The 25,277-nt window shown below is 33.9% G+C and overlaps 1 protein-coding gene across 6 annotated transcripts in view; it reads right to left on the minus strand.

Annotated features, from left to right (window-relative positions):
• The window catches only part of LOC116846575 (myosuppressin), a 37,526-nt gene that overhangs the window by 4,283 nt on the left and 7,966 nt on the right, over positions 1–25,277 (minus strand). For 3 of the 6 annotated variants that reach the window (XR_004378520.1, XM_032820583.1, XM_032820578.1), the window contains exon 1: positions 4,760–4,841. The exons of 1 other annotated variant lie outside the window; for it this stretch is intronic. Coding sequence is in view for 3 of the 5 variants with exons in the window: in XM_032820583.1 (XP_032676474.1) it covers positions 4,760–4,794 (35 nt within the window). In the remaining 2 variants the exon portion in view is untranslated. Of the gene's footprint in view, positions 1–4,759; positions 4,842–4,861; positions 4,958–7,888; positions 8,272–25,277 lie in introns of those variants that run through there. 2 more of the 6 variants (XM_032820580.1, XM_032820579.1) reach the window with 2 other exon arrangements.

The raw sequence follows: 25,277 nt of genomic DNA on the forward strand, positions 1-25,277 counted from the left end.
AAATAACAGTCGGTCATATGAGACTAAAGGACAAGATTGCGAGAATTGGAATTTGGTGATCTCGAATTTCGAAGAGAGGCGATGGAGAATTTTTGTGAGTATAAGACGACTGTGTCAAGGGAACACGTCAACTTCAAGAAGTGAGGTGACAATGATAAACGGCACGGGAAGTTTACATCCAGTAATGGATTACAACGAGCTACAAGAAGAAGAAGAAGTGGGAAAAGAAGAAAGAAAGATTAGCTGTGTGGTATGCACAATCGACTTAATGCAATCCTAATTGCTGACTGCGATAGCATTAAAGTCTCCAGTGCCAAGTAAGCGGACAGTGAAATCATATTGCGTGAATTATGCACAATAAGTCGGCCGCTTCCATCCGAAGTTACTAAAAGATGCATGTAGATGCCGAACGTGACCCTCGAGATTATATTTTGCCCTATGGGCTTACGGAACGAGGTCACGTATACAGTGCACGGTAGAAGTGCACGGATTGGGTAAATAGGCAACCTGTTGCTGGTTCACCGATACTTCAGTTGACGGGCCGAGTAATCGTGTCTCGTATATTCCGCCGAACGCTACACGTGTTATGCCGACACGTGTTACGACGCCGAGGGTAAAGACGACTCGTCCCTCGACGACTCCGAGTTTCCGGGTTGTTTGAGATGTCCGAGGAAAATATCGCGAGGCTAGTGGAGCAGGTTGGTCAAATGATTGATCAACCGGAAGTAAAAATGACATGTCGCGACATAAACGAACGGATACAAGCATCGATCGATTTTTATTCAAATATTCATGTCGAGACAAATATTCATATTCGTGTCGAGATCGAAACGCGGAAGGCCGGAATTTGCATTGTTATTTGCTTTTACTTATTATCAATGGCGAGCGCGTGTATGCAAATATTGACGATACATCGGACGCGATACTAAAAACGTGCATTTTCATATGTTGCGCGCCGATACACGTAATTGTTCATGCTGCACGACACGTTTCAGTTGCCTTTTCTTCCCTTCCTCCCTCCCTCTTTCTGGTTGTTAATAAAAAATAACCGAATGCACGGATAAAAATAGACGCTGCCGAGAGGAAGAGACATTTCAGCGCGAGACTTAAGGAAGAGATTCGAGAATAATGATGAAACTTTGGTGCTAAAAAGAGCGACGACCATGTTTATAATCGAACGATTAAACAGGAATGAACGTCAATGTGCCGGGACGGTGATGAGTTTCGATCGCACTTTCATACGCCTCGAGTGCAATAACGCCGTGTACGAAAGCACGTGCAATATGGCGAAGTGATGGAAGTTCGGTGTTATGAGTTTCAAGCTGTAAGATTGTAGAAAATACTTTACATCATCCTGTATTTCTAACGGATATGTCGCTCTGTACTTCGTTCAATGTGAAGTTATTGCTTCTCCCGGCGAGATAGGAAGCCGGGCCGCAGCAAGGCGTTAGGAGAAATAAATGCTTGAAAATGTTATACGAATACGGACGACACGGTTCAAATGGAATTGAATGCATATGAATATGAATGTATCGTTATACTGAGGTTGGCACTTCTTGAATTGTTAATACGTGAGTTAATACGTATATACTTGAATATATCTTGAATATATATACACACACATATATATCTTGAAAGCGCCGACCGTATTTTGAGCCATACTGATATCTCGGAATAATGCATGCCACGTGAACCGGACCTGTGTTACTATCTACGATGAAATATTAATATCGTGGAAGCCAAAAAATAACTAGAGGTCTGTCTCGTTCTTCCTTTCTCTATATGCAAGCACGAGAGTGCGCTGAGAACGAAAAAATATCAGACGTTTGTAATCTTTTCAAACCCAGCTACGCGTGAGTTTATCCATTTTAATACTTTTTCCTTTTTTTTTCTTTTAATGTGTTCTCTCATCAGTTCCCTTTCCTCCCCTTTCGGCGGATTAATTTAATTGTTTAATTGGAGTGACCAATGCGTGGAAATTTTGACTGGAAATGGTGGTTGGAAGTGTCTGTTGCGTTACAATCGTATATTTATATACGCAAATCGCCGATATATAAACGATCGTGATAATAAAATAAAATATATAGCCGGAAGCAAGCAAACAATGTGCGAGTATCAGAAAATACTATCTCATCGTTCCACAGCTACGACACAATACTGAGTTTCCACAAGTTAGTTTCCAAGGGTTTCAGGATATGATACGATCGTGATAACGAAATAGTCCGAAATAAGCACATCAAATAGTCACGCGGACAACTAGTTCCGACCAGTCTAAATGCAATTTGCGTCATTTATATGCGGGGAGGCGTTCGCGAATGGCGACGGCATGGATGTCGATACGAAGCACGTTGCGAGTTCACTACGCAACGATCGCGATTAAACTTGCAGCACCTGGGAGTTACTGCAGCACTGTACGTTAGATTGATCGCGCGTGATAACCTACGCAATCTGAACTAATACATGGTGCTGCAGTTTGTTAATCTCGAGTAACAATCGAATATATTAAGACAATTACGCGCACCGAGCTACCGGAATTTTATCGAGAAATGATTGAACGTTTCCACACACACAATTGTACGAAAAATTACGTTTATATATAATAAACGTTATATATAATATCTCGTTGTAAAATTCTTATACACGTATATCCTAGACACTCAAAAAAATGTTTTACTGGTCCAGCTAGAATTCTAAATGTTACAGTCAAAATGAATCGCTGTTTTTTGTATTTGCTTGAAAATTGTTTGTGGTACATAAAATTTTTAGCAGCAATATTATTGCAATATATACAGAAAAACTTAGGCCTCGTAACTAAATATAAATTGCTGCGTTTGATGAAAATGAGAATCGCCAAAACGATCTGTGTGAGGAATATAGTTAAAGTATATCGCTGTAGCACTGAGACAGTACACTGAGAAAAAAGATTTGAAAATTTATTTGTAGAATGTTAGGCTTATTTTACAAAAATAAATCTCGGATTTATTTGATTTTAAATGAAATTTATAGCTCTTCTGTTTGATTTTTCATTATTTTCACACCTGAAAATTTACTCAGTAGTGGTCGGACGCGAATTCGAGAACTTCAGATGTCTCTAAAGGTTTCTAGTCTATCACCTTAGCTGCTGCGCTACTTCTTCAACTAATACTAAGGCTTCGTTCGCTTTGAACACTTATGCGCTGTAAGCGTAATTCTATTTTTATTGCTCATTACATGCGGGAAAAAGTTAGAATGACGCTTACAGCGCATAAACGCCCAAAGCGAACGCAGCCTAAGTGTTTCTTATTGTCCTCATATGTAATCGAAGCAATAATTATAATTTTTTTATAATATTATAAATATTTATCTTTACTTATAATATTATAAATATTTATCTTTACTTATAACATTATAAATATTTACGCTTTAAATGTAATACTTCCACAATACTTTCATTTTGTTGTCCAAATTTTCAAATTATATGTCAATAAATGATAATCACTGTCACTGTTACCACGGAACGACAATGTATCGCCACTATTTCATCATATTACATGATGCAATGAGAATCAATGTTCTCCGATGTACGAATAATATATAGAACAGCCGAAATTAATTTCGGATCCACATAAATAAGATTTATTTCTAAAAATTTGATTTCTACAAATAAATGCTACTTGGCTACAAATATTAATCTTGTTATAACTAAATATCATTGCTATAAACAAATATACGTTTGCTTGAAGTAAATTAATTTTTCCAACAAGAGTTAAACAATTTGTTTTTCACTATTAGTTAAATATATTTTACAGAAATGTATATTTCGTTATTACAGTCACATTTTTTTATAACCGATAAATATGGAAGAAAATATTACAAGCAAACATTTCTTTCTAAATACTTCACATTTTTCTCTCAGTGTACTGAGCACTATACCGGCACAAACTTGTACGACAGTTGAACGCAGAAAATATGTTAACGCAGTTAGAAAGATTGGGCGGGTTACATAAACAGCGCTGAAGGATTATACATTTGTACCTCTTATTGCTACTATTTTCTGTCTACCACAGTCACTTTTAGAAGAAGTGTGACTGGTTATAATCTGATTGAGCGCCATAGAAAAACTTATTATTAAATTTGATAAATGGTTCCGATATAAATTCTGTCTCTGCCACCTATACTGGTTACATACAAAACATATACGATATCGCAGTGCTTGCTAGTCATTTATCCATTTTAGCTAATTTTTCATATCTAGATAATTTTCGCTATGACTATAAGATCATTTTTTTCAGTGAATAATAAAAAATTATAATTAGGTAACACAATGTCTTTACACTAAAAAAAATGCTCCTGCAGTCATAGCAAAAATTATCTAGATACGAAAAATTAGTTAAGATCGATAGATAGCTAACAAACACTGCAATATTGCATATGTATACTAAATGACTAGTAAATACTACGATATGCATATGCTGTATTTAATCAATACAGACGACAGAGACAGAATTTCTACCTGAACTATTTGTGAAATTTAGTAAGAAAGTATCTCTGTGTAGCGCCAATCCAGATTAAAGACAGTCATATTTTTTATAAAAATCGACTGCTGTGGACAAGAAAGACTAGCGACGAGAGACAAGCGACTGTATAATTCTCACACCTATCTGAATTTGTTTACAGATATTGCTGGAACGTTGTTGCCGCTGTAAATTCTATGTACCACAATCTTCTAGCAGATACAAAAAACAGCGATAAATTTTAACTGTGACATTTAAAATTTTACCTGAACTGACAAAATCTTTCGTCGAGTGATTTCATGTTATCTCACACATATTATAACCTGCGAGAAAGACACCAAGAAAGAGAGATTCTCAATAATATTTACTCTAATAAAAGTAACATCTCGTTTCAAGAACGCGAGCGCGAGAAAGCTATTCTTTGTATCATTCGAAACTCCTCGTAACACATATGTACAGCCAGGACAGCACAAACGGCCGAGTAGCTACTGGCCTTGGGAAAAGGTGAGACAATATAATATCATTTGAGAGCGACGAGAATATGTATTCAAGCGAAATCACAGCTAGATGGGATTTGTTGTTGACCCATCCTTTGGCAATGCGTAAAAAGATATACAAGAAACGCACCTAGAAGATTAATCCATTTTATATGAGAATATATATATGTAATGTATCATATGGTTGTTTGTTATTAAAGTAATACTACTAGTAATTTTTAACGTTTTCGAAAAAGTCGCAATTAACTTAACAAAAGCAAATATGATCGAAGAAAGGTTAATTTAAAAACTGAGGCGTAATTTAAGAAACTTAAGAACAATTTAAGTTTTAATAATTTAAGAACATGAGAGAGAAAAGTATAAAATATGAGTATATGATAAATATAAATATGAGTTACATTCATTAACTACGACTCAAATGAACTTTGGAATTATAAGACAATTCCAAGTTCTTTATTTAATACAAGCTCGAAAATTCGAGTTTATGTAAACGTCAAGTAATTTGAATAGAATCGCGACTAAACTCATTAACTAAACTTTTAACTAGATCGCATCGATGTGTTATAAACTATCTTAGCCAAAACCTTACAAAAACACTTGAAAATGTCACGTATTGTATTTTGTCGTTGAATAAATTATTGATTAAATCATCATTAAAAATAGATAGACCAGAAGCCTTAAGTCAGTATACTAAGTATAGATGAGTCGTATATCGACTGTCATAGCCAATTCACCGTCATTTCCTGAATGACTGTGCTACTATTCATTTAGGAAAGAAAAAACCGTTTGTAAGGTAATAGTTGATGAAATTTCCTTGCCGTATAGCGTAAGTAGAGTATTATGTTTCTACATACATAGATAATTAAATCGTATTTTATTCGCTTTACTTAATAAGCATCGTATTTTATAAAGACCGTCATAATATACGAGTATAAATGAAATAATGAGTATAAGTTTACAGAGCGGCGGCAACTTTTGGAGGTAACAATGTCCATGAATATTCATATATTATTTATCATGTCCCATATATAATGTATGTATGTTTGTATATCAAGTAGATCACAGGTAGCACGGTCAATCACAATGTCAATTACCTGTACTACGCGCGTAGTACTTTACGTAATTCAGCAAAATATCAATTTCCAAGTTCGACACCCCCTTAAACTTTGACATATATTGGATTTTACATCACTGTATAATAGCACGATTTCCATCAACTTCACCCGTGTAACGCCTCATTCGAACAAAAGCTCAAAATGTCAAACTTCGGAATTGATTCCCTGAAAAATTAGATTGTCAGCTGTGTTGCATTTATAATGTGATAAGTGAACCTAAAGTAGACCAGATACAAAATTGGCAATATAACGTTGCTTTTTGTAAAATTTCGGCTTAATATTCTCTTGGTAAAAATATCGTGGAAAGGACAATTATTTATCAAGACTTTTCGTATAAATTCGTTTAATATTCAAAGAACCTTCTTCCAAAATTAAAATTAAAATTTCCTTCAAATTAAATTTATATTTATTTATAATCAAATTAAATTTATTTTTTGCTATTTATTTGCTTCTTTAAAGCTTAATCTTGGACAAAAATCGTGCAGTTACTTAAAACTAAAAAGTCTATTTTTTTTTAATAAAATTGAATCCCAAATTTCACGAGAGAAAAATCGTTGCATGTCTGTTTTTCACCGTACAATATCCTGTGTAGTGTGCCTAATATAAGTTACAGAAGGGATTATCTGAGAACGACATATATATATAATTTAATTCGCGTGCAAATGTCGCAGTATAAAATGTCTACATCGGATGTTTGATTTATACATAAGGTACGGATTTTACTTTCTTCGCCTTCACGTCATCGTCGTTAATTTGAGATAAATCCATCAACACTCAACAAAAGTACCATAGCGAAATATCAAAGATTTTGATATTAATAAACAATAAAGAGCAATTTATTGCAGATATTATAAAGAGAGCGAGGCATTGCGTTAAAATGTTCCACATTCCTCTGATAAGCGACCGCTTCTCGTGCGTCAGTTCAAAACCTCGAAAGGAGATTAACGAGAAATATTCGATGTATTAGCGCAGATATCGCACGTTGCTTCACTTATTTAGAAATTTCATGACTTTTATTGCTCTTCCGCTCTCCGTAAAACGTTCGATGTAATAAAAAATACAAGTGGATATTTGGCGTGCACAAACCGTGATTGAAGGTAATTGCTGAAAAAAGCATCGATGAAACGGATTACGCGTTGGCTCGATTGCTTTGAAATCGTTCTAGTACGCGCTTCTAGTTCGACTTCTATTGACTTTACATTTTTTTTATAGACCTGCTTCGATCCTATTTGGAGAAGGATTTTGATTTTCTTTTTCTTTTTTTTCCCAGAGTAAAAAGAGAGAGAAATAGAAATCTCATTGTATGTGTGTTATAGTTTTATATTGATCTTAAAATGATTGACTTTGCTATATTAAAGTCGTATGTAATAATTTAAATATTTAAATTAAAGACATGGAAATTGATCTTTTACCACCGACTTCATATCTCCCACATGACGCCCCTATATGGATAAACTTCCCTTCAATTATATTCGCGTCAAACACTTAAGGCAATGGCAACCTCATTTACCCGATTAGAAATTGTATAAAAAGATATTTCTAAGTCTCTAACTTTAAACAAAAGCTTAACTTAAAATTAATTCAGAATTGACACTCGCAAAGTGATCATCAACCTCTTCACCATCAGACAAACATAAAATTAAAACAGAAGAGTCCAACGACCGAAGATTTCACGTTTCATTTCTTTCCGTAAAGGAAATCGAACGCACAACCGAAAGGACAATCGCTGTGAGAAAGAATCGACCAGGCGGACGAGAGTCGAATGCAACAAGACTGTACAAACCTGGCGAAAGCGCCTACAGGTAGAGATCGCCGCAGCGTTCGAGAAGACGACTTTGCAGAACAAAGGAGTTTGCAGCTCTGCTGGTCGCACACCCCTAGCTGGCACCTTTTCCGCACGGTAAGCTCTATGAGGAAAAGTTTACGTCCGCACGGGAGTGCGCACGATCCCGAAGATCCGCGGGCGATCAACGGCTGACTCGACGAGAGGTGGAGTATGCGGAGAGACGGTGTTTGGCGATGGGGGTGAAATCGCTTCTGTCTCGGAAGTAAGAGTGACAGGCGACGTGGGTGGTGCGCGAGGATGACTACTTCAAAGAAGAGAACGTGGAGGGTGGCGAAGAGAGAGAAAGCGAAGGATAACAGCCGAGGTAGCCTGACGATACCGTGTGACAGTGGCGAGAGCAGAGGGAGATCAGCCCTTAAATACGCGCCGTTCCAAGCGGCATGCGCGTTCCACGGAGCGCCGGAGAAATCATACGTCGACGACGCGTAACTCTCGCACTTGCCCTTTCGCCCGCACCCTCGCGTCCGCGTCCGCCGCCCTTCCGCCGGGACGTACGCGATGCGATGCGCATTCTTTATTCGACGTATGGAATAATAAAAGTTTCACGATAATCCGACGGGACCGCGGCAGGCCCAACGCGCTTACGTAACACGCGCACCATGTCGGGAGGGTTGCGCGGTGGCGATTGTAGTCGAACTTGTTGCTCTCGCGCGAACCGACGTGTATTATGCATATTACATGAAGCACCGCGGAGATCAAGAGGCCTGAGATACCACGGGATGTCTCGGAGGCTGTTTTATGGAGAGATGCGACGTATTACGTGAGAAAATGATGATAGCGGCAATGAATAAATAGTAAGTGATATATAAGAGTAGTGAATAATAAGAGTAGTAAATAAGAGAGAATGCAAAGTATTAAAGATCAATGATAAATGCAACGATAATAAGCGATGTAAACACGAGAAGACACATGGATTAGTTTGTATAGAGTATTTTGCAATTTTATTCCGCATAAATACGTTGTTTAGTACTATTTGCAAGGAAATTTATTCCGTGACTACCGTGGTATGCGTTTATAACTTTGCATGAGATATATAGTAAGTAGTATGAAATATATGAAACCACGTGCGTAAAACTGCACGCTATAGTGTATTTCATGTGGGACGTGACAAATATTTTTCACAATTGTCTTCTTTTATGTGTCCTCCCGTTTTATTTGCCACATGCATATATCATTACACGGCCAGTTTATTACTGACCTAAAATTTGATTTGTATGAAGAAGAATATGAAATTTATTTTATTTTATTGTTTTTTCCTCATATGCACGAAATATTTCTATAAAATGTTAAGACTTCAGAACATAACAAACTGTTATGTCCTGTAGATTCCGTATTTTTTTAAAATATTTCTTCATTTACGAAGTGAATCTATTTAACGAACAGAGAACCCTCGTACTTAATCTTAGAACATATATTACGTATCTCCAGACCCAGTTAAAAAGAAAAAAGAAGAGAGAAATCGGACTTGAGGGGGGAGGGGAGTTTATAATTTTCTCTTTAGATCATCACGTTGATCAATCTCATTAGTGGAAAAGATTCCGAGCAGCATGTTATTGAAATTTGGTTAGGGTCTGTAAGACTCAAAAACACAAACTCTCATACATAGTGTGCGTTTGTGTAACAATTTTAATAAAATAGGAAAAAAGTATTTGTGATTATTCTGACATCTGTTTTTGTATAAGTACGTGATACAAAAATAATATCTGAAACTTATATATGATAACTGTAACTTAAACCTAATGTAACGTAGCGCTTGGACTTGGAAAGATTTACGTATCTATGCACGTAAACAAATTGAATACAATATCTGAACATTGTTGTATATTTATCTGCACAAACATATTTTCTATAAAATAAATCAATTTTAAATATCTAGAATGAATGATGAAAATGCGCCACAACATGTAACTTATTAAATAATTTTATTTTTTTAAAGGATTGCAAATGTCACTTTTTAAACTACTGTTTTTTAAACTTTATAATGCATGGTTGTAAATCTCTCAACATTTTTTTCTTCCAAAGATATAATTTTTTGTATAAAATCGAATTTTTCTTAAATGTCCTATTTTTAATATTCGTTGTCTGCCATACAGATTTCCTTATTATATATTATAATATAAACGTTTTTTATTTATTCACGTGGGAAAATAAAATTTTAATATTATAAGTTTAATTAAATTTATATAAATTTATTTAAATTTATAATATTATAAATTAAATATTTAATATTATAAATTCAATATTTAAATCGTTTTTGTCTCTCATTTTTCGAATAACTAATTAATTGCCTCGTATACCTAAATTAATTCATTTCTATTATTGTCACTTACTGAACCCCTCTATTCCTTTTCCAGTATTCTTGACAAGGTTATATCCCAGGTAAAGGAATTAAATTCCCTGACCTACATGAAGGACCATCAGACGTACCTTTAAGACAGTGCCCGATGATCGATACGACGATGATCTAATTAAATAATTGGCGAATATAAACGCCGCGCTCTCTGACATTCTCTCTGTTAAACGTTGAAATAAATCTTAGAGTTTTTCACGAAACGTTCGCATTATTAATTAAATTTTGACGTTACATTATGTTCGCAATTAATAACGATGGTTTAGACATAAATTACACGTGTGGTATCATAAATATTCACCATACTTCATACTTTTTGCATCACTGTGCAGGTATGTACATAACGATAAATGTTAATTGGAGGATTGACGTACTTTGTATACGTAACTTTATTTCATAGTTTACTATCAATATTTAATCGACTGGAAAGATCAAGGCTCTTAGTTTCTTAATATGTTACGCAATTTTGAAGCACGAATAAAGAAAAAAAAAACCAATACAAAACGTTAACAACAGCTTGATACAATGAGTAGTCACTAACGTGGTAAAGTGTTAATAGCATGAACAGAAATTTTATTGACACGGTTTTGCATCAATCACGGCTTTGCAACACAACAAAGCCCGATGCAGTGAGGCGCCAGGTGCAGTACGAAGCGAGGTGATTAGCGATTTTTCACGAAGCGCACGCAATTCACCCACGTAAACTCAAGATTCTCGTTCGCCCTCGTACCGCGTTTGCTGTGTGCGTCATTTAAACATTAATAATAATGCGTGGTGTTCGAAAATATGTCTTGGTTCATAATGCTACGTTCATAAAGAATAATTTTTTTTATCCAATGACAATTTTACGATTATTAAGGTGGATCAAGAAACGTGTTTGATTTAAAATTCTCAAGCCTTATTATATTTATAAATTATATAATTGATAGTTTTGCAAATAGAAGTTTAATCATATAGTCCAACAATTAACTTAACGACACAATTTAAATTATTCTTTATGAACGTAGCATTATAAACCAAGACATATTTTCGAACACCATGCATTATTATTAATGTTTAAATGACGCACACAGCGAACGCGGTACGAGGGCGAACGAGAATCTTGAGTTTATGTGGGTGAATTGCGTGCGCTTCGTGAAAAATCGCTAATCACACGTGCAGTTTATCTTAGGAATTAGTTGAAAGACTCTCTTTGTAAGTAGTTCTTACGGATTTATTTCTGTAAATATTAACAGTTAATAGCTGATTTCATTATTGAAAGACTGTTACCGAAGGATCTATATCCCGTAGTACTTATAGTGCGACACACATGTAATAATAACATACTTATTGCAATTATATTATGCTTAAATCTGCTAAATGTCATTATTTTTAAATTTTAATCGTTAATAACTGTTTAATAAAAAAGATCGATGACTAAAACTTTCTGAAAGTTACTTAATGTCGACAATATATTTCAAGTTTTTTCCTCCTTTCTTTCTCTCCTTTGTTTCGACAAACATATTTATAAAAATACATAACTTATGTAATTGCTGGATCATATAATAATATAATTATCTACTCTGCTACCCTGAAACAGTAAATTGGAAAATGTCTCATTTATTCCGGTACCGACTACGCGACGAATACATCTATTGTTGAACCCCGTATGGTGCAAATATTTGCCGTGAACGGAAATTACTTTTCTATTTCTTCCCGTTCCTCCCTTAATAGAAGCGTCTTTCAACGATATTCTTGGGGTGTATTCTGCTGCGTTGTGGCTTCAAATACAATGACTAAGTTACGCACAGCAAGATATACATTGACATTCGTCTCTTGTCGATCACGTAGAGGAAACCGTGTCGCAATTTGATTTCACGGAAGGTCGAGTTCTACGTCTCATATAGAATGATTGGCTGCTCGATCGCGAGAACTCGTCACGCGATGCATTTCTTATACAATTTGTATGTTATCTACGTGAGACACTTACATTGTTAGGTTACATAAATTGAATTGTTCGTTTTAGTTAGTAATTATAAATGAAGAATAATTGCGTGATATTTTTCAATCATAAAAAAAAAGAAATATATCACATAAGTAAAATTGTTTTAAAATTTTTTCATCTCGCCGGCCATGTGGGATTTAGGACGTCAAAAATGAGGAATGATATATGTGCTGACGAAAGTTGCGTGCCATTTCTGAATAAAGATAAATATAGACGGAAGAGCTTGCTACGAAATTACTTGAGCATATTTGTAAAATTGTTTGATTATCATCTCTAAATAAATAATCGTATAATAAATGGTAAAATAAAGCATGTAAAATGATGAAATATGTTTGTTTAGTCTACATGCCTCATTTTACTATTTATTATAAGACTATTTATCAATCATCAGAGTAGAAAAGGATATCTTTCGGACAATTTTACAAATGTACTCAAACAATCTCAAGTGCTGTGTCGTTCATATTTATTTTTAAAAATAACACGCAACTTTTGTCAGTATACGTCATTCCTTGCTTCTCACAGCCAGCGAGATACAAAGAGCCTTACTACAATTTTATTTGTGTGATATATTTCCATTATTTTTAACCATTATTGTGCACTGTGGGATCGAATAAACTCTAGAAAAAATAAATAAATAAAATAAATAGAATAAATAAAATAAACCTATAAAAAAAAATAAAAAATAAAATATAATATAATATAATAAATCTATATATTCTGGAAAAACTGTTTGCTTTTTTTCACAAAAATCCTATTTTTCACAAAATTTCGATATTCAAAATAAATACCTTTTTTGAAAATCCTGCTGTTGTACTAATTGTTTTTCTTAAAAAGATATGTTTTGAGAGTAATTTCTAAAAATTTTACCTTGAAATATCAAAAATTATGTCAGTTATGATTTTTGGAGTAAATTAAGTCATTTTTCGCGTTTTTTGGACTTTCCAATTTTTTCCTTCATTTAAAATTAAATTTCGTCTAGAAAAATTATTCCGTTATATAAAAAAATGTTTGAAATATATCCTGAAATGTTTTTAAATAGAAAAAGCGAATAATTTTATCGCAGCAAACATTTTTATAGTTAGGGTCGCGAAAAACCTCAGCCCATTATGTGATTCTACTGAAGTGTGCACAATAAGAGTTAATACGATAAATCTTTTACGACAACTACACTAGCTAAACAAATTGATCCGATTGTGAAACATTCTAGAAAAACATCTCGTGCAAGAAGCAAAATCAAAAGAATAATTGCAAGAATAACATGTTAAAAACACGCGTAACATGTTCCGAATAAAACATTAAAATGTTGGATGTCTTGTCTCCTTAGAGTCCAGTAAATTCGAAACAAAACATTAATCAAAACATTGTTTAAGATTGTATATACGCTCGGATGCATAGAGAAAAGCAAAATTTTTTTCATCACACTTAAGATAAATTTACAGATTTTCATTTTATTTTCATCTAGATAATTTTGAAATTATTTAGGATAGACACTAATTAAAATGGACACATTCGTAAATGATCACAGACGATTCGTCTTCTCTCTGTTAGACTACAATTTAACTTTAAAGTACTAACACTATATACTAATATAATCAGTCTCTTTTACCCATATTTACAAAAAGAAAGGAACCAATAGGGATAAAGTTACTTAGGTCAAGTTGGCATAACGCGAATACTTCAAGAATAAGAACTATTTCTCATCCCTCCTTGAAATAATATAAGAAATAAGGTGTACGTCGAAGTAGAACATCTCCGAATGACGAGGTTATCTCAATACTTTGCGGATGGTGAAAGTTATAAATTCGACAAATTCACGGTGAACTGTTCGCGCAATGAAATGTAATACGACATTGCGTAATTGCGTAATACATGTTTCGTCAATTTTAACGGCATCTCTAAAGATAAAAGCGCTATTCTCTGAAATAAAAAGACGTTTTAGTCGACTCTTTTCACCGAACCATTTATCTTGGTTTAAAGACAGAGCGCTTGCTATAATTATATATAATAATATAATTCCGGTGATTCAGTTTCGCAAAATTATATAAGCTCATTTTTTTCCATCTTTATTGGAGTCTCATTCGATTTCACATTAATCATTGTTTGTGTCTTAAGATACTCATCGGTCTCTTTGAGTACGTAAAGGGTTGAAAGATAAAGTGTAATATTTCTTTAATTGCATTGTATGTATCCGGAGCAGGGAAAAACGAAACGTATGAGTCGCCGAAATTCGAACTCATTCCGCGTACACGAATCTCAGAGAGAGTTATCGAATAAAAGTTTCAAGCGGAAATCATGCGTATAAAGCCGGAGTTCTTTTTTTTTCCGTGATAGAGGATACAAAACACAATTCTCATTCTTGGTTAGTCGGCTTGGCCGTTATATGATCAGCGAGATAAATTGTCATATTACGCTCTGTGTTATTCATTAATAGTTCATGTAGACAATCTGAAGACACTGATTGCGCCTCTACGCGGAACGCACGTTGACTCTCCGAGAGAGGATATTTTAATAACTAATACATAATCTAGACATCCATACACACAAGCGCGTTATTTTTGTATACCACGGGAGAGAGAGAGAGCGAGAGAGAGAGAGAGAGAGGAGTTTTTTCCCCTTTTTTCTGTTATAAAAAATGTGAACATGGCGAGGGTGCGGGAGTACTTGGTACCTTTGGATATGCAATTTACGATTCGATTATACTCCGTCTGAATCCAGAGTCCAATTCGAGAGAGGCTGTTCAATAATTTCGGTTTATTCGAGAGTTATCGACCGATAAGGTCGACCAATATATTGAGAAACATTACAAGTGCAATATTTCTGAAGCGCTTATCGTTTGCGTAGTACGTCGTAGTGTATTGCGTCAAGGAACGTTATCACAAAACATGTGATAAATTGACTTTTTCTTTTTTCTTTAAGCGAATTTCTGAAATATTTCGATTTACGTCCTTGATTCTTTGAATCGTGTCTCAGTATCATAAGCATGAGATGGCAATTCGTTTCTTTACATCTGGAACGTCAAGAAAGACAAATGCATTGTTGAGGATACGATTATTAATTGTTCGGTTTTTCCCGACATTGTTCAGATAAGTTAGTTGTGTTTCCCCGTTATCTCTCTTGGTGAAATCATCTCGTTTATCTTCACCCACTGCACTTCACCCATTGCAAAATCCTATTTACAATGAATAGGCATTTTATTAATCAGACAAATGGAGCAAAACGTTAAAAGAATTGAAATTATTGTACTCGTAGGCGGATGTAAAAGTTGGGTGGTGTCAGGACCTCCAAACTTCTATAAATTATGACGGGACAACGTAGTGATACCCTCGCAAATTAGATGTTCTCTAAATCTGAACTAACACCTGAACTAATCGTGAAGAAAGGCAGAGCATCTCAGGGGTAAGAAAATATATAAATTGTTAAAAACTTTTTCTTTTTACTCTTGATAATAAATCTACAATACTTAAGACTACTAATATTTAAGACTTATTATATAAAAAGTATCTTCTAAAATACATAAGGGCGACAATAAAGCTACAGTCTGAAGATTATAGAGATGGAAAGGGCAATTCCAAATAGCGATAGTCTTTGTTTTACAGGCCGACTCTGCGCGCATTCCAGTTTGTTTTATATACGCAAAAAAAACTAGCTTCCAGAGCTACAAATAGCTGTGGCAGATAAGGGCCTCTATTCTTGAAATTTTTGCGTATACGTAATTTTAATTGCGCAGCTATTTTATAGTATGATTAAACCTGCGCAGTAAAACTTACGTATACGCAAATATTTCAAGAACAGGAACCAAGATGTGTTACTGAAATAGGGACAGCTAATGTTAATATCGAAGCTAAATTTATTCGCTTAACTTAGGTGCTACAGCAATATTAGCTGTTAGAAATAAATGATTGTAGTAGCTGTGCGGCAAACTTCTTTAATATATGCATACAATAAGAAATTTAGGAATAACTGCCATTTTCTTAGCTACTTGAAATAAAATGCATTTTTAATGTCACATAATATATTTGAATTTTATAGCGAATGCATTTTAGCTGTCATAGCCAATTTTTAGCAGTGACAGCTAAATGATTAGTCTTTTGACTAAGTTTGAATCAGCTACTGCGCGGTTTAGCTGATATTACTAAGTCATTTTTTGCGTGTAGTATTAATATATTATGTAAGTATATAGCACTTAAATATATTAATAACACACGAAAATCTCAATAATTTCATAAAATTAAATAAAATTAAATTCATTTTGATCCGATTTTGTATCTGGCCTTAAACACGTTAAAGTACGATCATAGCTCATCGATTTATATCGTGGTAGCAGTAAAAATTTCAATAATTAAAAAGCATTATGCATAAAATTTAATCACAGATAAGAGCTATCTAGGTAAGACTTACAGTATATCGATGACATGCCTATTCATTGTAAATAGAATTTTGCATATACAATATTCTCGAATTTTGCATATACAATGTAGCTGATTATCTGTGATTAAATTTTACGCATAATACTTTTAGTTATTAAAATTCTTGGACACTGCCACGATACAAATCGATGAGCCATGATGTACTTTAACGTATTTAAGAAATACAAAATGAGGATACAAAATCGGATCAAAATGAATTTAATTTGATTTAATCTTATGAAATTATTGAGATTTTCTTAGCTATTATCTATTACTTTTTAAATAATTAGATAGCTATTTAATGTCAATAATGCCATCAGCATAATATCGATGCCAATCGCGTGTTACTAATATATTTTATTAGTGCAATTATTAAATATATTATAAGTAATACGCGTCCTCACACGGTTGTTTTATTACGTTACAATGTTTTTCTTTATGTGTTTTGTTTTTGCCATTCATCTATTACGTGAGAATGTGGTTGCAGCTTGAGTTTTTACGTGCGTAACGATTGAACTTTATAATTGATACGATGACCTATGGGTCAATATTCGTCCAGGAAGTTCGTATATCACGTGATTTTATATTAGGCTTCAAGTCCTACCAGTACTTTAGTTTTCCACGATTCGCGCGTCTTCACACATCTTCTTTCCGCAAGTGTAATCACGTATGTATGTATCTTCGTTGCCGTAATAAAATAGTGACAAGGGTATTAATTGCATGGTGGGTGAGAGAGTAACAAGGAGGGAGGGAAGGCGAAAGGGAAGGGTGAAACGAAGCAAATATTAAAGCGAGAGAAGAGTTGTGTGGCAAAGAGAAAGCACAGTGCAGTGTAAAAATACAACGGCTATTGTTGCAATAAGTTTTGACGCGATATATTTCATACATCCGTAAACATTTTCAATTACTGTGCAGTCAGTTGTAACAACGAGTAGAGAGAGTAGCCTCATAAAAATTATATACATATTTTGTATGTAAAATTTATATATATACTTATGTTTATTTTTAATAATTTTTAATTACCTATATAATGCTATATATACGTATAATTTTGCATATATTTGCGTATAAATACGTATAATTATGTGAAATATTTAACTAAAGCTTTATAATATCCATATATATCCAGTAGATTTGCATTATCCATTTCAAATATATTAGGTTGCTGTGTAATTTTTGTCGTTATTTTTATTATTAGATTTATTATTGCTAGCTGTACTAGTTTGTTTACATACTACTTTTACAAATTATAAATAATAATGTTATTAACTAAAGTGTTATTAATTAAATATGTTTTTAATTTAAAAAATTATTTTTCAAAATTATATTAGTTTTATAATATTATCCTAAATTACTTTTATAATTATATATTAGTTTTATATTATCCTATATTAGTTTTATAATATTATCTTATAAATTATATTAGTTTTATAATATTATAGTAAAATACAACAGGAATTATGCAAAAACTTAATTTCATTTACATAACATGACTTTTATCGAAATTATGTAAAGTAACTTGATTGACGGTTTTTTTTTATTCTTGACTGACATTTTCCTCATTTTTGACGAGGCCATATTCTAATAACTAACTCAATTAAACTGAATTAATTTAACTAAATTAACTCGCAAGATATATACGAAAATGCACGTATAGCCGGCTACACATCGTGGATGGATCCCACACCGTGGGCACGAAGACGTTACTGGTACTATAAGCTGTAAATATCGCGCTCGAAAATTCTCTGTATTAACGACCACAAGATGTTGCACGAGATGAATTCCGATTTCCTTGACGCCAAGTCCGAAAGTTCAGGAAAGCCATGCCTGGAGTCGTGCATCGTGCTACCGAGAATATCACGAAAGGGAGACAGCAACGGTATGTATAGCAGTGTCTCATAAGTGAAATCAATCGAAAAATGGTAAATTGAAACAGAGCTGAGAGATAATCTCGGAAGACCGGAGTGTGCGAGTGAATTTTGCGCGTGAAAAATAAAACGAGACGCGTCTGTTTCCTTGAATCTACAAAAGATATATCCAATCAATTATCTTTTAGGCTCATTGATGACGATTCTTATAACGAAGTAATAAAAAAAAAAATGATTTTGAACTTTTATTAAACAAGAGCAATTGATATTTTTCAAGAGAGAAGACTCGAAATATACGAGATCTAAATGAGCCGGCTCAAAGGCTCCATTTTATTGCTTTTTTCACAAAAACAAATCTCGAGAAACATATCAAAAGAGAACGCTTCAAAAATAGATTATTATTAGTGAAAGAACTTATATGTTATAACTTGTGTAGTTTTGAAAATATTGTGAATCAAAGATTTCATGTGAGTCAGCAAAAAGTATAATTATTGTAGCCATTGTAAACTCTGCTGCTAACAAAAAAAAAATGTCTCGTTTTATAGAGGAATCGGATACTGTGACGACTAAAAATTAGAAAAAATATTAGTGGTAGTGGAAGAATTAGATATTAGTGGAAGAATTAGCTGTCGATAAAGGCGATAAGAAAGCAGTTAGACTCAGTTAGCAGTTTGCTCAGACATCAAAGACTCGCCTCAAGAAATAGAAATCTATAAAACAATAATAAAATGTTCGTGTTTTAAAATCGAACATCGTGTTGTGTTCTGCAGTGCTGTCACTACAATGTTCAAACAAAGGACTTTTATGCATCAGCAATGCTGGATATGGAACAATTTGTATCAATTTTCCTAAAAAATATACTATGACATACACATTTTTTAAATTTATACTACTATACATACATATTTTTTAAATCTAACACAAGTTAACACTATGATATACACATTTTTTAAATCTACAAAAAATTAATATATAAAATTAATAATTTTGACTTAATATATCTTACAACCTGACTGATTTGAAATGTTTTTGTGAAAAATAGGGGTTTTCTGGACGGCACTCTTTATATAAACACATACATTTTTTACATTTCCGTTTTAGCAGCTCATAAAATCATTCCTATTCTTCGTATTTAATAATCGCTTTTAATTTTTCTGTGGTGTTACATTAAGAAAGTACCTATAAAGTTTAACACACCATCTCTATTAACGATTTTTAAAGCTCGGAATATTTTATAGTTGATCAGACAGCTTAAATTTTATTCGATATTTGCTCGTTTAGCGCTGATCGCGGATTCTATTGAAGACGCAAATTACATCTATCGGTAATACCTACAGCTTGAATTAAATTATTGGGTCGCATCTGCTGTTTTCGTGCCGCTTCGTCGTATATTTCTCTCTCGTCGTCTTCATCTCTACCTCTGTTTCTCTGACTCTCTCTTTCCTTACGTTTATTGATTAATCTATTTAATTAATTAATCTATTTTTCTATTTCTCTATGTTTATTCTATTTTTACTCACTCTTTTTTATTTCGCTACAATCAAGCGAGCCGATTATAAATAAAGTAAATATACTTCGACTTAGATTAAACATCAGAGTGTCGGTTGCGATATTTAACATGCTGAAAAGGTTTATTCAGAACGAGCTGTAAGTTACATTCGGTGCTAAACGCGGTCGTCTCATTCTGGATCTTTTTTATCTCACGTAGGGATTACGTGGAACGATATTTCGGGTTGAGAATAAAACATTCATTTAGAGTTAAACGTGGTATACAGACAATAGTACTAAGTAAACAATATCGATGCCTAAAAATAGACAATATTAGGATACCGAGCACTAGTCCTGCGAGAATCAAATTATTTTGTTCTTTTTCGAGAGTATCCGTGACATCTGCTCTCTCCCCTTTTTTCTCTCTTTTTCTCTCCGTCTAATAAAGTTGCTTCCGGGTTGCGTAACTTTCCATTTTCCTCAAATAAGGTGCCACCGCGACTACCCGATACATCCTCAGAACTCCTCGGTTATAACCCCCCGAGAATCTGTCCGAGAGATATTTACGCCAAAGAAGCTGCAATATTAATCGCTACAAAATTCAACATTGCGGCAATCTTTCTTTGTTTTAACTTTATGCGTACAACATTAAAATATAATTCTATCTCTCTCCGCGTTTCTTCCCTCTGACTCAACTTCATTTAATTCTCTTATTTTATTAATGCTGTAAGAATACTATTTACCACTGATAATTGTAATTGTAAAGTATGTTTAATATAAAATAAGATATAATAAGAGTAACAAGATACAAGAACGGACAAATTTGTCTCAATGCCTGATATTCAACGGTTTGTCTTCGCGAAAAAAGAATGTCTTTTCTGTAACTTGCCTCTGTGTGTGTATGTCAAACGATTGCAATCTTTTTAAAAGCGACAACAACAACGGCGACACGTGACAATTATTATTATCATATATTCGTTACACTGAACGCTGGCACCATTTATAGGGGAATTCCGGTTTCATACTTCTACACCTGGTATATATATATATATATATATATATATAACGTGTAAATAAAACGTGTTTGTTTTTATGTAAGCCTCCAATAAATATGTCAGTAATAGTGTGAGTCACACGCACTCGATTAGTAAAAATCGTTTATCGTCTATATGTTGTTTATCGGAAATATAAAACAAATTCTTTCCATCTAATGCCGTCTTGGCCAATTTCTGGTTTCTTTATTTTGTACGTAATTTCTCGATTATTTATCTCTGAATGAGCTTTCAAATTTGTAAAAACTTTACTACTAATAATTGCGGTTGTACGGTAAACTGTGTTTAACATGAAATAATATACAATAAGATAGAGTAAAAGAACGGGCAAACAATCATGATACGTTCAACGTTTTATCTTCGCGAAAAAGAAGCTGTTTTCTCAGCAACAATTAACTCGCCTCTGTATGTCTTCGAACGATCGCGATTCTTTTAAAAATAACAATAACGGCGACACGCAATAACAATTATTATCATATATTCGCTACACAATAAATATTCCAATGATACGCATCTACATCAAGTCTTTTCCTACAGCACCATTAATTTCTCTTATCGATTGTCTTTATTAATTTCTAACTAGCTTAAGCTACCCGGAGTTGCTTACATTATTACAAAGTGAAATCAGGGGCATGGGGTGGTGATTCCATATGATAACCCATATTTCCCGCAGAGTCCTAAAGAGTAACTATACAAACTTTAGTCCAGATCGATCAAAGGATTTAAGAGTTTATAAGGAACATACAGAGAAGTAAACATTCTATTGTATATGTATAGATCAGGTGAAGAGAGTCGGATTTAAAAGTTTATAAGGAACATACAGACAAGTAGACATTCTACTGTATATATATAGTTCAAATAAAGTGAGTCGCATGTGTACATTTTCATTTAGCGACGTTTATTATATCTAACTGTTTTGTAGTTACTAGCATATGCTACTAATACATACTAATGCAACAAATCACTTGAATACTCTTTGATTGAAATAAAAAAAGATTAGTGATCACCCACGCGCGTTTTAAGAGACTAAAGCTGAAGTTCGGGATCCTCTAGGTCTTACTTCTACCTGCCAGTCCTGATTACTGACGTGTTTCTCCGTAAGATGTAAATATTGTGGAATCCTCATGGGGTGCAAAAGACGACGTGTGATGTGACGATACGTAGTTACGAGGAATCAGAGCGAGACGAGACGGGAGACCATGGTGGTTCACTAGTGGTTTTCCTACGATTTTCTCGCCGTTGCACGATACGACGAAATCGTGGTGTCACCGGCGATGCCACCGGCGTGGTATTAAAGCAACGTGTCGAGCGCGAAAGTCCGTAACTCACGAGACACGGAGACAAACAAACATGTAGGCGAGACGCGCAGCGCACGCCCAAGGAACGTGAATAGAAAATTATTAGGAAGTCTGGTAAAGCGCGCGTATAGCATTGAATGCATTATTCATACTGAATAAAAAATATCGCGCATCAGTTAATGTTGTCAGCATTTTGAAATATTCACTGTTCGTCGCTATCGCACGGCGATTAAACAAACCAAGCGGGTCGCTTTAAATCTTCCCAGACGCGTCATCTCTGAGCGTAAACGTAACATCGGGAAATAGCTGACTTACGTCGAATACAAAACAGGGAATCAGCGTGCGCACGATTTTTCGTAAATTTTCGACGTGCCTGACGTGAGAGACCATGTCGGTCTCTCAACACGACCTCCCGTAATTGCAAGCAAAATTCTCAAATCCATCAAAGAAGCTGTTGATAGAGGAAGCATGTGAAATAAGCTTCGAGTCTTGTCAGAACATATTTCCCCAGAGGCATTTAATACACGTCAAAGACTATTTGAATCTAGATAATTTAAAGACTCTCGGAAGCGAAATGCGGAGAAACTTCAATTTCTGTTGCATTAATAGTTCTTCAAAAAGCTCGGAGAAAAATTCAATCAATCAATCAATCAATTTCAATTTTAATCAGTCATGTCCGTTTCTAGCTGATCGTTTTTCATGACTTTTGATTCAGGCAAGCGGGAATATATCAAAACAGAAGTGACATTTTGATAGCTTGACGTTTCTTACATACGTGTTTTTATCAGAAGGTTATCCGTTCGCATGTAACACGCAATCAGTAGAAAAAGAGTAAGAAAGTAAAAAATATGTTTAAATATTTTTTACTTAAAATATTGTTTTCAAATATAGTAAAGTAGAATGTTTATTAATATTCTGGGGCGCTTATCAAATAAGAAATACTTTGAGAGAAAATAACGTGAAAATATTAAAATAAAATATTAACACGAAAAGCTGTCAAAATGTCACTTCTATTTTGACACATTTCCGCTTGCCGGATGAATCAACAGTCATGAAAAACGAGCTAGAAACGGACACGACTAGTCAAAACTTTTTAGTGACGATCTGGGGAATGGTATAGCATCAACGTAACGTACGATAACAATACTTATTAATGTTATTAACGTTTATACAATATTTGCATAAAGGAACAGATAAATAATAACGTTGCAGCATAAGAAAATTGCGCTTGAAATTAATTAAATCAGTAACTCAAATCAGTAAATTCAAATATTTAATTTTAATTACCCATATACGATTTTAGAATTGGACCAGTGTCAGGCCAATGTTTACCACCATTTCCCAATACTCGGCGCACTACTAATTATCGCGTCGGCATCGACATAATATCCAAATGATACAATCGACCTAAGATTGAATGTCAGTGTCGATTCAATTGACATTGACCCAGTGTCGCATACCAATATTGATCTGACACTAATTCCCGGCATTTACTTAATATCAGCAACAAAAATTACATTTAGATATCGAACTAGAAATTTCTTTTTTACTGAAACTGTCTTTTGGAGATGTAGAAAATGATGATTTTATCTGAAATTATAATAATTTAATTTATTGAATAAAAAAAAAAAATATATACATATATATATATAAGTAAAAAAAAATTTTATATTTGAATGTAATTTTTTTGCTGACGTCAGATATATAAATTATTAAAACTTAACTTAAAAAAATTAACTTTGAGGTGCCGTGAAGTGGCGTCGGACAAGAGTAAAGAAACATTGCCTGGGCTGACATCATTCGATCTGCGATCGAATAATGACAGTTGATTGCCATGCTTCTGTCGATCCGTAACTCAGCATCGGACAAAAGTCGGCAAACCATGCCTGGGCTAACGTCGCACTGCAGTCGAGTAATGAGTATCGGTTGTCATGATCTTGCCGACATTGATGCATAATTTATGATCGGACAAGAGTTGACAAGCCTTATCTGTGTTAACGTCGCGCCACAGTTGAAAATATGAAAATCGACTTGCCATGATAAGATAAATTTGGATAAGATGGCCATACTTTTTTAAAATGCAAAAAAAATATATTTCTTATTGCTATTTCTTAAAATATCAAAACATAAACATTGGCTATTTTATTTGAATTTTTCAGATAAAATGGCTATAACATTAAGGAATAGATGGTCTATATATATTTTGTGTTCAAGATGTGTATCTATTATTTTATAAAATAATAAAAAAAACAATTTGATATGTTTATTTTAGTATAGGATATTTAATATACAAGATGAGTCATTTTAATCGAACCAGGCAAATATTTCGAAAAATATGGAAGATACGGAAAAATATTTCAAACAAAAGTTGTATAGTTCGGAGGGGGACATAAGATGGTGTAATTAGCTTGACCCTGGATAGTCGTTTGAAAGTCACGTGAAGGTCACCTTCAATTTCTTAAATGGAAACCTCTATTTTTCATTGTATATTCTTGTAGCTTACCTCAAGAGCTTTCCAAAACACTAATAAAATATTTTTTCATTAAGTATCTTTCGAGTTAAAAGGCTTTAAAGTTACAATATTGTTGCCATTAACATTAGTACCCAAGGTATTCGATCAACGGCTGAAACCTTTTGAATGTTGTTCAGGGCCATGACCTTGACAACATTTGTTAAGGTCAAGACGATTGGAGGCTGTTCCTAATATTTTCATTTCTTCAAATTTTACAGTGAAAACAAAAATAATAATTTAAAATCATGGGGTAACATGTGGAGTCCGATTGACTTTAAAGGATTATATGAAGGTCACAATGCTTCGTCGGGGCTACAAAAAAGCACACGGGTGAAATCCCATTAATAAATTTCTTTAATAATCACAGC

Source organism: Odontomachus brunneus, unplaced genomic scaffold (assembly GCF_010583005.1).
Source record: "Odontomachus brunneus isolate Ranch 3 - 2012 unplaced genomic scaffold, Obru_v1 Obru_scaffold_066, whole genome shotgun sequence".
Lineage (NCBI taxonomy): Eukaryota > Metazoa > Arthropoda > Insecta > Hymenoptera > Formicidae > Odontomachus > Odontomachus brunneus.